The sequence below is a fragment of the Mauremys reevesii genome, linkage group 2 (genome assembly GCF_016161935.1).
Source record: "Mauremys reevesii isolate NIE-2019 linkage group 2, ASM1616193v1, whole genome shotgun sequence".
Taxonomy (NCBI): Eukaryota; Metazoa; Chordata; order Testudines; family Geoemydidae; genus Mauremys; species Mauremys reevesii.
In genome coordinates, this window is record NC_052624.1 from 116,889,673 (window position 1) to 116,904,329 (window position 14,657).

General features: G+C 42.5%; 1 protein-coding gene across 1 annotated transcript in view; it reads left to right on the forward strand.

Annotated features, from left to right (window-relative positions):
* Positions 1-14,657, forward strand: part of LOC120397507 (dynein heavy chain 5, axonemal-like) — a 289,224-nt gene that overhangs the window by 141,336 nt on the left and 133,231 nt on the right. The window contains exons 48-50 of the mRNA XM_039523452.1: positions 9,370-9,504; positions 10,537-10,726; positions 13,856-14,073. Coding sequence (XP_039379386.1) covers positions 9,370-9,504; positions 10,537-10,726; positions 13,856-14,073 — 543 coding nt within the window. The remainder of the gene's footprint in view (positions 1-9,369; positions 9,505-10,536; positions 10,727-13,855; positions 14,074-14,657) is intronic.

A 14,657-nucleotide genomic window follows, 5' to 3' on the forward strand; every position in this document is an offset into this window, starting at 1 on the left:
GTGGCGGTAAAATATCTATGACACAGTATGCAAAAGGGGCTGGGAAAACTTCCTGTACCTGGGCAGTTTATTCTTATGGCTGGTGACCTAGGTCAAGGAAAAACCGTGGAACAATTTGCCTAAAGTAACCCTCCTTTGGAGGGACCTATATAGAATCATAGAATATCAGGGTTGGAAGGGACCTCAGGAGGTCATCTAGTCCAACCCCCTGCTCAAAGCAGGACCAATTCGCAACTAAATCATCCCAGCCAGGGCTTTCTCAAGCCTGACCTTAAAAACCTCTAAGGAAGGAGATTCCACCACCTCCCTAGGTAACCCATTCCAGTGCTTCACCACCCTCCTAGTGAAAACGGTTTTCCTAATATCCAACCTAACCCCCCCCACCCCCGACTGCAACTTGAGACCATTACTCCTTGTTCTGTCATCAGGTACCACTGAGAACAGTCTAGATACATCCTCTTTGGAACCCCCTTTCAGGTAGTTGAAAGCAGCTATCAAGTCCCCCCTCATTCTTCTCTTCTGCAGACTAAACAATCCCAATTCCCTCAACCTCTCCTCATAAGTCATGTGCTCCAGCCCCCCAATCATTTTTGTTGCCCTCCGCTGGACTCTTTCTAATTTTTCCACATCCTTCTTGTAGCGTGGGGCCCAAAACTGGACACAGTACTCCAGATGAGGCCTCACCAATGTCGAATAGAGGGGAATAATCACATCCCTTGATCTGCTGGCAATGCCCCTACTTATACAGCCCAAAATGCCGTTAGACTTCTGGGCAACAAGGGCACACTGTTGACTCATATCCAGCTTCTCGTCCACCGTAACCCCTAGGTCCTTTTCTGCAGAACTGCTGCTTAGCCATTTGGTCCCTAGTCTGTAGCAGTGAATGGGATTCTTCCGTCCTAAGTGCAGGACTCTGCACTTGTCCTTGTAGAACCTCATCATATTTCTTTTGGCCCAATCCTCTAATTTGTCTAGGTCCTTCTGTATCCTATCCCTACCCTCCAGCGTATCAACCACTCCTCCCAGTTTAGTGTCATCTGCAAACTTGCTAAGGGTGCAGTCCACACCATCCTCCAGATCGTTAATGAAGATATTGAACAAAACCGGCCCCAGCACTGACCCTTGGGGCACTCCACTTGAAACCAGCTTCCAACTAGACATGGAGCCATTGATCACTACCCGTTGAGCCCGATGATCTAGCCAGCTTTCTATCCACTTTATAGTCCATTCATCCAGCCCATACTTCTTTAACTTGCTGGCAAGAATACTGTGCTAAAGTCAAGGAATAACACATCCACTACTTTCCCCTCTTCCACATACCCAGTTATCTCCTCATAGAAGGCAGTTAGGTTAGTCAGGCATGACTTGCCCTTGGTGAATCCATGCTGACTGTTTCTGATCACTTTCCTCTCCTCCAAGTGCTTCAGAATTGATTCCTTGAGGACCAGCTCCATGATTTTTCCAGGGACTGAGGTGAGGCTGACTGGCCTGCAGTTCCCTGGATCCTCCTTCTTCCCTTTTTTAAAGATGGGCACTACATTAGCCTTTCTCCAGTCATCTGGGACCTCCCCCGTTCACCATGAGTTTTCAAAGATAATGGCCAATGGCTCTGCAATCACATCTGCCAATTCCTTTAGCACCCTCGGATGCAGCACATCCAGCCCCATAGTAGCTGACACTGAATACTAGATCCACCATTACAGCTTTACCCTGGTACCGAAAAGATACCTCACTTGCAGCATAATAAATACTGAATGTAAGCTGAAATTATGGTCTAGGAATAATTGAGCCTATCACCAAGGAAAGCCTGACTGCAAGATACAAGATTGTATTTGAGAGCCTTTGGGAATTTGAAGGAGAGTATTACATCTATACAGATCCTCAGGTGATAGTGGTTAGAGTCCAGCAAATCTGCAGGTATCCGTGGACCATTTTTGCACATATCAGCGTGGATGCAGATACAAATTTTGTATCTGTGCAGGGCTCTGATGGTAAGAGCTGGGCGGGCAGCTGTGAGGAACTGCGGCACAGATCCTCCACCCATCCTGGGCGGAGGTCTGGGAGCAGGCACACTAGTCGGGGGGGGCCTCCCAGCTCTGAGACAGGGACCTAGGCCAGAACCCAGAACGGACACACCCCTTCCCCTGACACCCTGACTCCCCACAGGGGGCGCATAGGCAGTCCCCGCGCCGCCTCAGAGATAGCTGTTCGCCCTCTGCTGCCCCGGCCAGGCCTGCAGCGTGCCGGGGAGGGACTCACCCCTGTCCCCCGTGGGTTGATTGCCCGCTGACTGAGCTTTCCCACGGGTGACTGTGCCAGCAGCAGGATTTTTACTTGCCAGGTGTGTGTGTGTGTGTGTGTGTGTGAAGGGATGTCTCAGTTTCTAAAAAATAAAATCCTGAGTTTTTCTGTTTTCCCCCCACACACACTTTTTTAAAAAGTCGCTTTATTTATTTTGTGGCTCGGAGCTGGAGAGCCACGCTGGCAGCTGTGGGGAGCCTGGGTCCCTCCACCTGCCCCGGAGGGACCCAGGCTCTCCACAGCTGCCAGCATGGCTCTCTCATGGCTCCGGCTGGGGTGTGTGTGTGGGGCATGTTGCCGCTCAGAACTGGCTCCCAGCCATGGTAGGAGCCAGGCGGGCAGCTGTGGGGAGCTGTGGCGGACCCTCCACCTGCCCTGGGCGGGCAGCCCGAGCTGCCCCCGACAGCTCCACAAGTCACCCCCACCCCTGGCCAGGCCAGCGGACAATTTTTATGGATCGGGGATCGGATGCGGATACACATTTTTGTATCCGCGCAGGGCTCTAATACTGGTTGTGCAAAGGTACTGAAATATATCCTTCACAGTACTACACAGACTTAAGAATACCTTGCACCAGATGGAAAAAGCAGGAATCATAACCTGGGTTGAGAAAGTCGCACACTTACATTAATAGCTTTGAGATCATAAAGAAAAAGAATGGCACTTTGCAGGTATGTTTGGACCTACAGGACCTGAGTAAAGCTGTACACAGACTACCACACTGTAGCCACCACAGGCCATGTTTTGAGCCATTTGGTGTTCAAAAAGGTCTACGCTATCCTTGATGGATAAGCATGTCTTCACCGTCAACACTCCACATGGAAGAGACCACTTTTGGTATCTGCCATTTGGGATCAAGTCTGCTAGTGAGGTCTTCCAGCAGAAAAATGAAGAGACCTTTGGTCATATTCAAGGAGTTAAAATTACAGTAGATGACATGATCATCGCTGCAGAAATGGCAAAGCCACGTGTCCTAATCGTGCATCAGATGATGGAAATGTGCCAATAATGCTAAATTCAGTAAAGCACAGACCAAAGTTCTGTTTTTTCAGGATTTTTCAAAAGAGTATTATACAAAATTAAACCTCAGAGCTGTGAATGCAAACCCTGGAATATAGATGTTAATGACAGCTGCCAATCAACCTCACGGAGAGAGAGAGAGCGAGAGAGAGCGAGAACAATACAATTAATTAGAGAACAAATATTTGATATAGCCACAAAAATTTGTAAAATGTATTTGGAATACATTTGAATAAATTCTTAAAAAACTATTACGTAGTAAATTTATTGGTGTTCTTTATACATTCTCTCCCCAATTTGCACTGTAATATATCTAACCGGTTTCAACAGAACATATTTTTATAGTTTTATTTTTATACCTCACAACAGACAGACAGAGACATTCACTCTCATCTTCTCAGAGATAATTTCTCAATCTCTGTAGTACAGCACTGAAATGTATGCATGTGTCCCCCGGAATCTCCAGAGCCTGAAGAGAATGGCAGCCTCACAGCTGCCCTACAAAGTCTTCAGAACCTCTTTGGCAAACAACAGATCCTTACAGCCATCAGCAATTACAGTTTTTGAGCCAATAGCCCATTGTCCTACCAGTTTCCAGCAGGATAGGGAATCTGTAGCCTGTATCCAAACTAGTACAGGCATTGGGATGCAGCAACCTCTGCCCTTATTCATCTCATTCTCCTCAGAAGAAGGCCAGTTTTCTGAGTCAGATTTAACGTAAAGCTAGAACAAGATATTCCAGAGAGATTTCCTCTCCTAATTTCTTTGACTGCATATCACTCTAGAAGAATAATTGCTAACCTTGCTCTGGACACAACAAAGGAATCAGAGGGGACTCAGATAATAGGGAAATACCAACCGTATAAATCTAAAATAGGGTCCCTTCATCCCTCATTCGAATAAGTGACCAGAGCTGAACAGGATGCTCCAGACAAACTGAAAAGGCATAGCAAACAGAAACCTTGGCTGTTCATAACTCAGATCAGACCAAAGCAGAACACATCAGTCCTGCTCTGCTTACTGCTACTAAGTACAATGGTATGATGCATAGGGATCTCACCCTGGCCAAGATTACACATGAGACAACTTCAGACCCTGCTTCTATTATCAGTGGGACAATTCTCTAGCCATGCCGAATAACATTCAGATTCACTGAGATGGTGGATAGAGGTACACACTGAGAATTCCTCTCTTCTTTCCACTCTGTGTAATAACCATAATAGATGCCAAGCTGTCAGGTGTTGGAAGTGGGCTCCACATATTAACAACACCTCAAACAAACTCAGGAGCATACATTTCCTTGACATAAAGACAACACCACTATCCATTACTGGTTTAGTCAAAACTGTGGGAGAATGTTCTTATCCAGTCAGACAGCACAACAATGGTATCCACACAGCCAATGGGGAAGAATAAATCATGCATCAATGACGATAGTGGGCAGAACAATGCCTAGTTTCAATAAAGGCAACATGCATCAAAGAAACTTAGCAACTAAAAGGCAGACTGTATCAGCAGTATATTGGTGGAGATAGCAGAGATTGAATGATGTATTCACAAACTTTGCCTCTTGCAAAATCCACATGAGAACCTGTTTGCCATGAGTAAAAATACAAAATCTCTCAGGCACTTCATAAGATGCAGACCCAAACTCCAGTGAAACAGCAGCTCTGACTCACAGATAGCCAAAGGCAGCCTTACTACCACATCCTTTAACAGAAAAAAAAAACAAAAATAATTTTTAAAAATTAAGGCATAATATTCGGTAATTACAGTAATCCCCAAACTCTTGAAGACTGTGGAACTCCAACATGGCATCTCTATTGGGGACCCATCCAAACAACCTGCCCCTGCAACAGGACCATCAGCCAAGGTTCATCAGTGCACTTCCCCACCAGCCCAGGACAATTCAAACCGAGGCACTAGAAACTGAAAGGAAAAGCCTTTCCCTCAAAGGCAATAGAGACCATGGTCACCTCTAGAAGACCATCTACTTAAGAAGCGTGTGTAAAGGTATGGAGAAAATTATTCTTATCCCTTTACACCTGAGTGGTTAGCCAAAATTTGAGGTTTTGCAGGTTGTTTCCTTTAGGAACCTGTGGAACTCCTTTTGCAGAGGATGTTGTGAAGGCCAAGACCATAACAGGGTTAAAAAAAGAACTAGATAAATTCATGGAGGATAGGTCCATCAATGGCTATTAGCCAGGATAGGCAGGAATGGTGTCCCTATCCTGTTTGCTAGAAGCTGGGAATGAGTGACAGAGGATGGATCTCTTGATGATTACCTGTTCTGTTCATTCCCTCTGGGGCACCTGGCACTGGCCACTGTCGGAAGACAGGATACTGGGCTAGATGGACCTTTGGTCTGACCCAGTAGGGCCATTCTTAGGAAGAGAAATTGATGATGGGGAGTGAGGTATTTCTTTGATGCAATTCTGTTTATTTACAAAGAATGTCCAAAGTCTTGTATCCCTCAACACAGCAGGAATCAGACGGCAGGAGTCAGTTTCTTTGCTCACTGATCCATGCCTCTGTCCATTCAGCACTTTACCCAAAAGCTCACTTTTCATTTTTTCTCTATCTGTCCATAGGTTTCTGCTGCCTTCTCTTTGTTTCTGTGGTGTTTCTCTCATGTGCACACAGATACACAGCTGCAATCCAGTCATTCCCCTGCTCTTGCATTATCACCAGAGCCCCTGGAAACAACTTGGGCTGCATGGCTGAACTCCTCCCAGTCTTGCATGTGGCTTGTGTTTTGGGTGGAGATTCCTGTTGCTTCAGCTATCTTTTCCATAGAGGAGTTCGGTTTCTTTCTACATTTATCCTGAATGAAGGGCAGAGTCAACAAGGTTTTGCCCAAACCTCAGCATAACATAATTTTTCTTTCAGAGCCCTGTTAGTCTATATCAGCAAAAAGAATGAGGAGTACTTGTGGCACCTTAGAGACTAACAAATTTATTTGGGCGTAAGCTTTCATGGGCTAAAACCCACTTCATCGGATGCCTGCAGTGGAAAATACAGTAGGAAGATATATATACACAGAGAACATGAAACAATGGGTGTTGCCATACCAGTTATGACGAGAGCAATCAATTAAGGTGGGCTATTATCAGCAGGAGACAAAAAAACTTTTGTATCGATAATCAGGATGGCCCATTTCCGACAGTTGACAAGAAGGTGTGAGTAACAGTAGGGGAATAATTAGCATGGGGAAATAGTTTTTACTTTGTGTAATAACCCATCCACTCCCAGTCTTTATTCAAGCCTAATTTAATGGTGTCCAGTTTGCAAATTAATTCCAATTCTGCATTTTCTCATTGGAGTCTGTTTTTGAAGGTTTTTTTGTTGGAGTGTTGCAACTTTGAGGTCTGTAATTGAGTGACTAGGGAGGTTGAAGTGTTCTCCGACTGGTTTTTGAATGCTACAATTCTTGATGTCTGATTTGTGCACAAAGAAGGGTGAAGGCATGGGAATATCTGCCATACTGAACTACCTTCAGGATGGACAGAACTTAGATTCAAAATTACCCATTTTAGCCAAGCACAACACTTCTACCAGCAGCATCTTATGTGCCTCTTTGCAGTCTTTCTTAGCAGACCATCAGCTCTGCTTATCATTGGATGAGTCTTATGCCAATGTGATCTTTTCTGTAACACTACAACCACTAACCAAATAACCATTTGCTAGGCCTGACAAACCTGGGTCAAATACATATAAATCAGTTTGGGTGGTGACTCTTCTTAGATGCTCTTGGAGTACAGTATCAAACTCAGCCATCGGCTCCACATTTTAAGGAAGTTTCCATTTTTTGGCACATACAGCTGATCCGAAGTGCCACGCAGTGCTAGGTTTTGGGTAGCAAGCATTCTCACAAGGCAATGAGCCTTTTCAGAACATTTTGCCAGTAAAGAGATTCTGATGCAATCTTCTCTTGATGCTGATCTATGGTGGCCTTTAACCTTAGTCTCATCTCAAGCTCTTTCCACCTATGGAATGCTCTCTGGTGATTTGCTGCCTTCTCATGACATGCCAGATTTCTAGCCAGATTTTTCCAGTCCTTTGTTCCTGTAGAACCCAATGTGGCTGGAACATTAGACTGGAAGAGTTTGCAACAAAAACAGTATTCAGCATTCTGGGTTTTTGAGTACATTAGCCATGGCGTCTCCACTTTGTCACCATTGGGGATTTCATGCCAGTAATGTGTTGGATGGAAACTTCTATTTTCATTGTCTTTGGGGATCATGAAGTTTTTCACTTGCTGTGGCCCATGCAGTGCAAAGAAGTCCCTCAGGCTACTGCTCAAGTGGATCCACAGTCCTGGATCATCTAGACTTAAGGAACTAAACTCAGCAGCAGCTGTTTCTTGTGCCTCCACCACACTCGTCTCTGATCTACTCTTTTCTTCAGGAATGTGCAACATGGTTACATCCATTTGAGATGCTGCAGTAGCTGCCAGGTCACCTGCACTCTGACTAACTGGAAGATCAGGCGTCTCCTCACCAGTCACATCCTCACTGGGGCCGGAAGGCTCACCGTGAACATTTGTGTCTATGTATCTCAGGAGAGCTCCTTTCTGCTTAGATAGAAAAGCTTCCTTTGCTTTCTTTCTTTTTCTGAATGCTGCCCCAGAGGGGCGTTTTCTCCTTTCACTCATGACTGCTGTTCTGTGCTACCTACAGTGGCTCTCAACACTCAGTTGAAGGGGACAAATAAGCAGGCTGGTAGCAGGGCCTGAGTGAGGGAAGATATCAGTGTCTTAAGGGCCTAACTGGTTCCTATTACTTCAGTTGGCTGCCTGTTCTCCTCAAGTGCGTTCAGGAAGCAGCGGGAAACAGGAAGCTCCCTGAGAAGCTGATGTTAATCAGTCCAAGCTCCTGGGGGTGCTAGAGAGGTACATAAGAGGCTCCTCTCTCTCCCTTCAGCTCCTTCTGCTTTCTGTTATTCCCTCTCACCTTTTCTCCTGCCTGCCTGTTATGTCTCGTGTCCTCCTTCCTCCAGCACAGCACTCCACCATCTCTGTGCATCTAGAGAAGAGAGAATACATATGCACCAGCAGCAGACAGAATTTTCTACACTCTGGGTCCTAGTGTTGCCCCCCCCGCCCCACAGTCTGGCACCTGAGGTGGCCGCCTCAGTTCTTCTCATGGTAAGGCCAGCCCTGGTGAGCATTTGTAACTGCAGTGTTGGTATTGCTGTAGTACTTCATTGCAGAGCAAAGGAGTGGCAGCATACTTGATAGAAGATTGGGTAAGGCATGTTTGCCGTAGAGGGCCAAGAATATCTGGCAGCTTGTGGGAGCAACTCTGTTCTGCCCTAAACTAGTATGTAGGATAGTTATTCCAGCCTATCACTAAAGTAACTCCAACTTGCTTCACAGCAGTTTAGAGCACATGATTTACCCAGAATTGTGAAGCGAAGGAGGAAGTGAGTGATTTGCATGAGCTCTCAACCCTTCAGCATCACAACAGTTTGTGCTGCAGGGCTGAATCTTTTAAGGAAGAGAGGAGGCTTTCATTGGCAGGCCATTGTTTTCCTTTGACATTCATTCTACAGCAAGGCAGGAACCACAGCGTTCAGCTACTTGCACAGCTGAGAAATTTGCAAATACTTTTGTATGTGTGTCAGTCCCAAAATGAGGCAATAAAAAATCAGGACACTCAGTCCTGAGTGTGTTTGGTAGAATCTACCTATTGTAGAAGGCTCTAAGCAGGACATGGGTGATTTTACTTACAGTGCCATATGTGTGTCAAATCCTGGGCATCACACAGAGTGTTAAGAATAGAATTTTGATAATGTATTTGCTGTGGGTTTGTGTTACAACTTCAAGGTTAAGTAAATGTAATTGTGTTTGTTATAATTGGAGATACAACAATGAAAATTCTCTATAGACTCTGACACCAGCAAAACCTTTACTCTTTTTGTGAGGATGAAGAACTGTGAAACTTTATTGATAGGCTACTTCTTAAATTCATTTAGTTTTCAGCCTTTGTCATAATTTTAAAGTGCTTAACCTCTACAGTACTAATTGTGTTCATGCTTTGTTTTAAGGTTCACTATGACTTTGGATTAAGAAATATTTTATCTGTCTTAAGAACTCTTGGAGCAGTAAAAAGATCCAATCCCAATGAGCCAGAGAAAACAGTAGTGATGAGAGTTCTACGGGACATGAACCTCTCCAAGCTGGTATCGTAACATTAATTACCTTCACAAAATGCTTTTTTAAAATGTATTTATTATATGTTAGTATGAAATAAAGTGTATTTTCTCAGCAGTTGGCTACATCCTTTTGCAATGATACTACTTCTCTTTTAATGTCTGGCATATCAAAGCGATGGTGCTCCGAACCCATTTTTTTCTTTTTGTGAAGAGAAGACAACTCTTCCTCCCCTGCCTCCCTGAATGAGAGACTTCAAATGAAGAAATAATAAGAAATCCTATAAGATCTTAGAGGAAAATCTAGCCTGATTTTCAAATTACTTTTATATGGAATGGAAAGGAGAGCAAACAAAAGAGAGAGGGGAAAAAGAGCACATTGAATTAACATTTCATCTATCATTTTAGATCCCTATTAATCCAGAAATTCAATTTACACTAATTCTTGGCAATCTGCCTTTTCAAACATCATAACAACCAGAATGACGTTTAGTGAGTGGGCTGTTTTGAAGTAGCTAAGGAACACTTAACTATTCTGTTCTCTTCCACCACTACCCTCTTCTATCCAAAGAATTCTTCATTTTTTCCATTTTGCTGTAGCTGGAAGATTATAGTGTGTGTAACCTCTGTGAAAGTATACAAACACCCGATTCACAATTAACTGTTTATTTAGCTAATTCATGCACATTTTTAAACTTCAGTCTAGATTATAATGCTTTATAGAGGAAAAAAATTAGACTTCAAGAGAAGAAGTAAGGAGAAATCTAGCCTGTTTGTCTAAATGACTAATAGATGGAGAGATTTACAAGAATTGTACTAAAATTTAAACATTTACATAAATTTTAAGTGAATATTTAATTTAGAAATTCCTATCTATGGCTAAATTGCTTGAGTCATTTTAATAACATACATCCACTCATAATTTTCATGTTTGTTTTAGAAAAGATATCTATTTTACTACTGTCTTTTAAATAACATATTATTGCAGATTGTTTGTAATTACAACAATAATTAATTTCAAAGAATAAATAATTGGGTTTTTTTCTACTTTTTAATTGACAGGTAGATGAAGATGAACCTTTATTTATGAGTCTGATTAATGACCTGTTCCCTGGAATTACTCTTGATAAGGTCGGGTATCCTGATCTAGAGTCGGCCATTCGGAAAGAGACGGAGAAAGCTGGGCTTATTCATCATCCTCCGTGGATTCTTAAGCTTATTCAACTGTATGAAACTCAGCGAGTCCGACATGGTTAGCATGCCAAATGAGGGTTTCATACTCCATTATAGCAGTAAAGGCTTTTATATTTCTTTTCTACAAATTGTAGATTTTTTTCATTATTAATGTATTTTGAAACTAAACAGATGTCGTTTTTAAAGCCTCATATAGATATTTTTATGAGAAAATTGTTAAGAATAATTTTTATCATAAACAAAGAGCCCACCTTGTCCTCATAATATTGACAATTTAGCTATAGTATGTCTTTTTATGGGAAATAGGTGTGTGGCCTTGAGAGGAACTGAAGTTTCTAAGGGGGAAGTTAAAATGCAGAGTAAAAATGTATTTTATTTCCCCCCCTTCTCACCAAACTCAGAAATAGCTGATTTTGCTCAGTATTCTGAAAAAAGTCAAATTCAGGCAGATTCTAATTATAGCTCTTTTCAGCTCAAAAGGTAAATGTTTCCTGTAGTTATGAGCATGTTAAAGTGAAGAGGTTGCAAATGAAACCATCTTGAATCCTTAACTGTAATGGGTACTACCACATGCCTGTTGTACTTCCAAACACCATTAGGACTTCTCTGTTCAATGTTGGTCACTTCAATTGAAGAAAGATAGAATAGAAATTGACCCAGTCCATAGAAGGGTAACAAAGACAGTGGTACAGCCAGATATACAAATGATGAGAGATTGCAAACACCAGAATTAGCCTGGAAAGGAAAAGTGATAAAGGGGATCTGATTAAATTTGTCAAGATTTATGAAAGGATTTGTGAAAGATGATCCTTTTTATGCTTTCCCATAGTACATGAATCAGGAATCACTAGCTTAAACTAATACTCCAGTGCATTTAGAACAAATAAGAGGAGATATTTCTTCACAAAGCATATTTAAATCTGTGGTCTTCACTGTCTCAAAAAGTCAGTTCACATATTATGGCTGGTTAAATTAAAGAGCGGAATAATGTTATGGCTAATAACATTATTAGCCATAACATTCTTCTTAATTCATTGGTCTAATGCAGAATGAAATTCTGGAGCCCATATAATACCCTCTTGGGGCAATACCAAAGTGAGGGCGAGGGAACCCTCAAGGTTCCCCTTGTGGAATCTCCTTTGAATTTTACTCTTGGAGTGTGGGATTTGTGTCCAACTGCAAGAAACTGGACATTCACCCACAAACACCACAATTCCCCTGAGATCCACACAGATCCTCAGGATCCATGGAGGGCAGAGGGCCTGCTGTTCAGTGCCTCCATATTGGGTCTGGGCCCCTGAAACTCTGGCCCAGCTCCCTGGCAGTGCAGCTCCAAAGGAAGCTGTGAGATCTGCTGCCAGAGACTCCCTTGCAGATGTTTGGCCTTGTAATACTCCTTTTAGGCAGTTGCCAAGGCAGAGAAGTACCACTGGAAAGTTAACATCATCTTTATCTGTATTATCTTTCCACTGCTAATTTTATGAAGTGGAGGGGAGACAGTGTACATTTCCTTAGCTCCAACTCCTCCCAATTCCCTCACCACTCATGGAACTTCAGCTCTATGAGAGCTCTCCAGGGGACCCAGAGAGAAGTGGTGAGAGTGCTGCAGGGGTAACTGTTCTCCTCTACAGGGAGAGAGGGAGATGTGTGCATGTCTAGAGCTCCTGTGTGCACAGATCCTAGAGGCATGCTCTGCTCTATGGGCCTGGTCCAAAGCTCATTGGAGTCAGCAGAGAGTCTCTCTCTAACTGCAATGGCTTTGTCTCAGATCTTATGTTCCTAATATAGGGCTGGATCCTGCACAGTTCTGAGCACCTCCTATGAGATATTGAACACATATAACTCCTATTCCTTTTAGAGGGAGTCACAGTCACTCTGCATTACGCATGCTTGGGTCCATAATGTTGGTCAGAAGCTCTATGCTACTAAATCCCTCCATAACTTTGCATCTGAGATTTTCAAAGTCACCTATGGGATTTTGGTAACATACAAAAGCCAGTAGATGAACACTTCAACCTCCCTGGTCATTCTATAACACATTTAAAAGTAACTATTCTTGAACAAAAAAACTTCAGAAACAGACTTCAAAGAGAAACAGCAGAACTAAAATTCATTTGCAAATTTAACGTCATTAATTTGGGTTTGAATAGGGACTGGGAGTGGCTGGCTCATTACAAAAGCAGCTTTGCCTCTCCTGGAATTGACACCTCCTCATCTATTATTGGGAGTGGATTACATCCACCCTGATCGAATTGGCCCTGTCAATACTGGTTCTCCACTTTTGAGGTACTCCCGTCTCTTGTCATTATATAATGCTTGCATCTGTAACTTTCACTCCATGCATCTGAAGAAGTGAGGTTTTTTATCCAAGAAAGCTTATGCCCAAATAAATCTGTTAGTCTTTAAGGTGCCACCAGATTCCTTGTTGGTTTTGCGGATACAGACTAACACAGCTACCCCCTGATACTATGGGATTTTGATGCTCAATTTCCATTACAATTAATGGGAAATGGGCGTCCAAATCTCTAAGTGGCCTTGAAAATCTCAGCCTGAATGTCCCATCTGCTTTCAAACTATGTCATTGTTTCTTGGCACACAGCTTTATTGATTTAATATAAAGTAACTGAGTAGGATCAGCTATAGCCTAATTTTAATGTATTGTTTAAGAACTCAGTTGGCAACATGAGTATAAACTGATGAAGTAACAAGATTGTCTGTTACTAAGAAAAATATATCAAAAATGTCTTCATGGGTTTATGCAAGTGTATGTTTTTGTTCCTTGTACTCCAGGAAGAAATGCTCGGTTTTGTATATCACTTGGAACAACTTTTTCTTGTAAAAGATATTTAAAAATGATTGTTTTTGTTTACCACCAGTCAATTGAGTGTCACCACATATGAACATCAAAAGGCAGCTGTGTTTTCCAATTAGAAAAAGGAACAGAACTGCCTAAGGGAGGATAGAGAGCCACATTGGCTTGCCTAGCAGAATAAATCAGGCATTTATGAAAGCCTTTAATAAAACATTTAAAAAATTCATTTCAGTCAACATCAAGAAAGTGGAATGAAAAACATCTTTAAATTTAGTTTTGATTTTAAAAAAAAGCAAGATTCTGATGCAATGCATCATGAAATTGGGGTCTGACATTTCGGCATTTTATTTTAAAAGAAGTCTATGTCTTTTTAAGGTATGATGACTCTGGGTCCGACTGGTGCAGGAAAGACAAAATGCATTAATATCTTGATGAAAGCAATGACAGACTGTGGCACTCCTCATAAAGAGATGAGGATGAACCCAAAGGCAATTACAGCTTCCCAGATGTTTGGTACTCTCGATGTTGCTACAAATGATTGGACAGATGGCATTTTCTCTACTTTATGGAGAAAAACTTTAAAAGCAAAGAAGGTAACTGGATATTGTGTTCTGACAGCCAATAATAGCATTTAATACTGTTTCTGTAAGGTATTATTACAAAGCAACACATCCCTTTCAATGCTTCATTTATGTGAAGGGTCTTTTTGATCAAATAAAATCAAATTTGAAAATATAATATTTTACTTATTGTTTGTGTCTGAGGGCTTGTCTTCACTACCGGGGTAAGTCGACCTAAGTTACGCTACTCCAGCTACATGAATAACGTAGCTGTAGTCAATGTAGCTTAGGTTGACTTACCCTGGTGTCTTCACTGCGCTGCATAGATGGGAGATGCTCTCTGGTCAACTTACCTTAATCTTCTTGGGGAGGTGGAGTACTAGAGTTGACCGGAGAGTGCTCTGACATCGATTTAGTGGGTCTTCACTAGACCCACTAAATCGACATCCACTGCAATATCCATGGTAGTGAAGACAAGCCCTGAGCATTTAGGAATGTATACAGGGTTACTCTGAAGTACATGCCAGAGATCACTCACCTCCTCAAGCACAGACTTGAGCTTCTGGGGCTGGATCACTGAGCTCTGTAGGGTTTTATTTCCTCTTTCATCTTCTGTA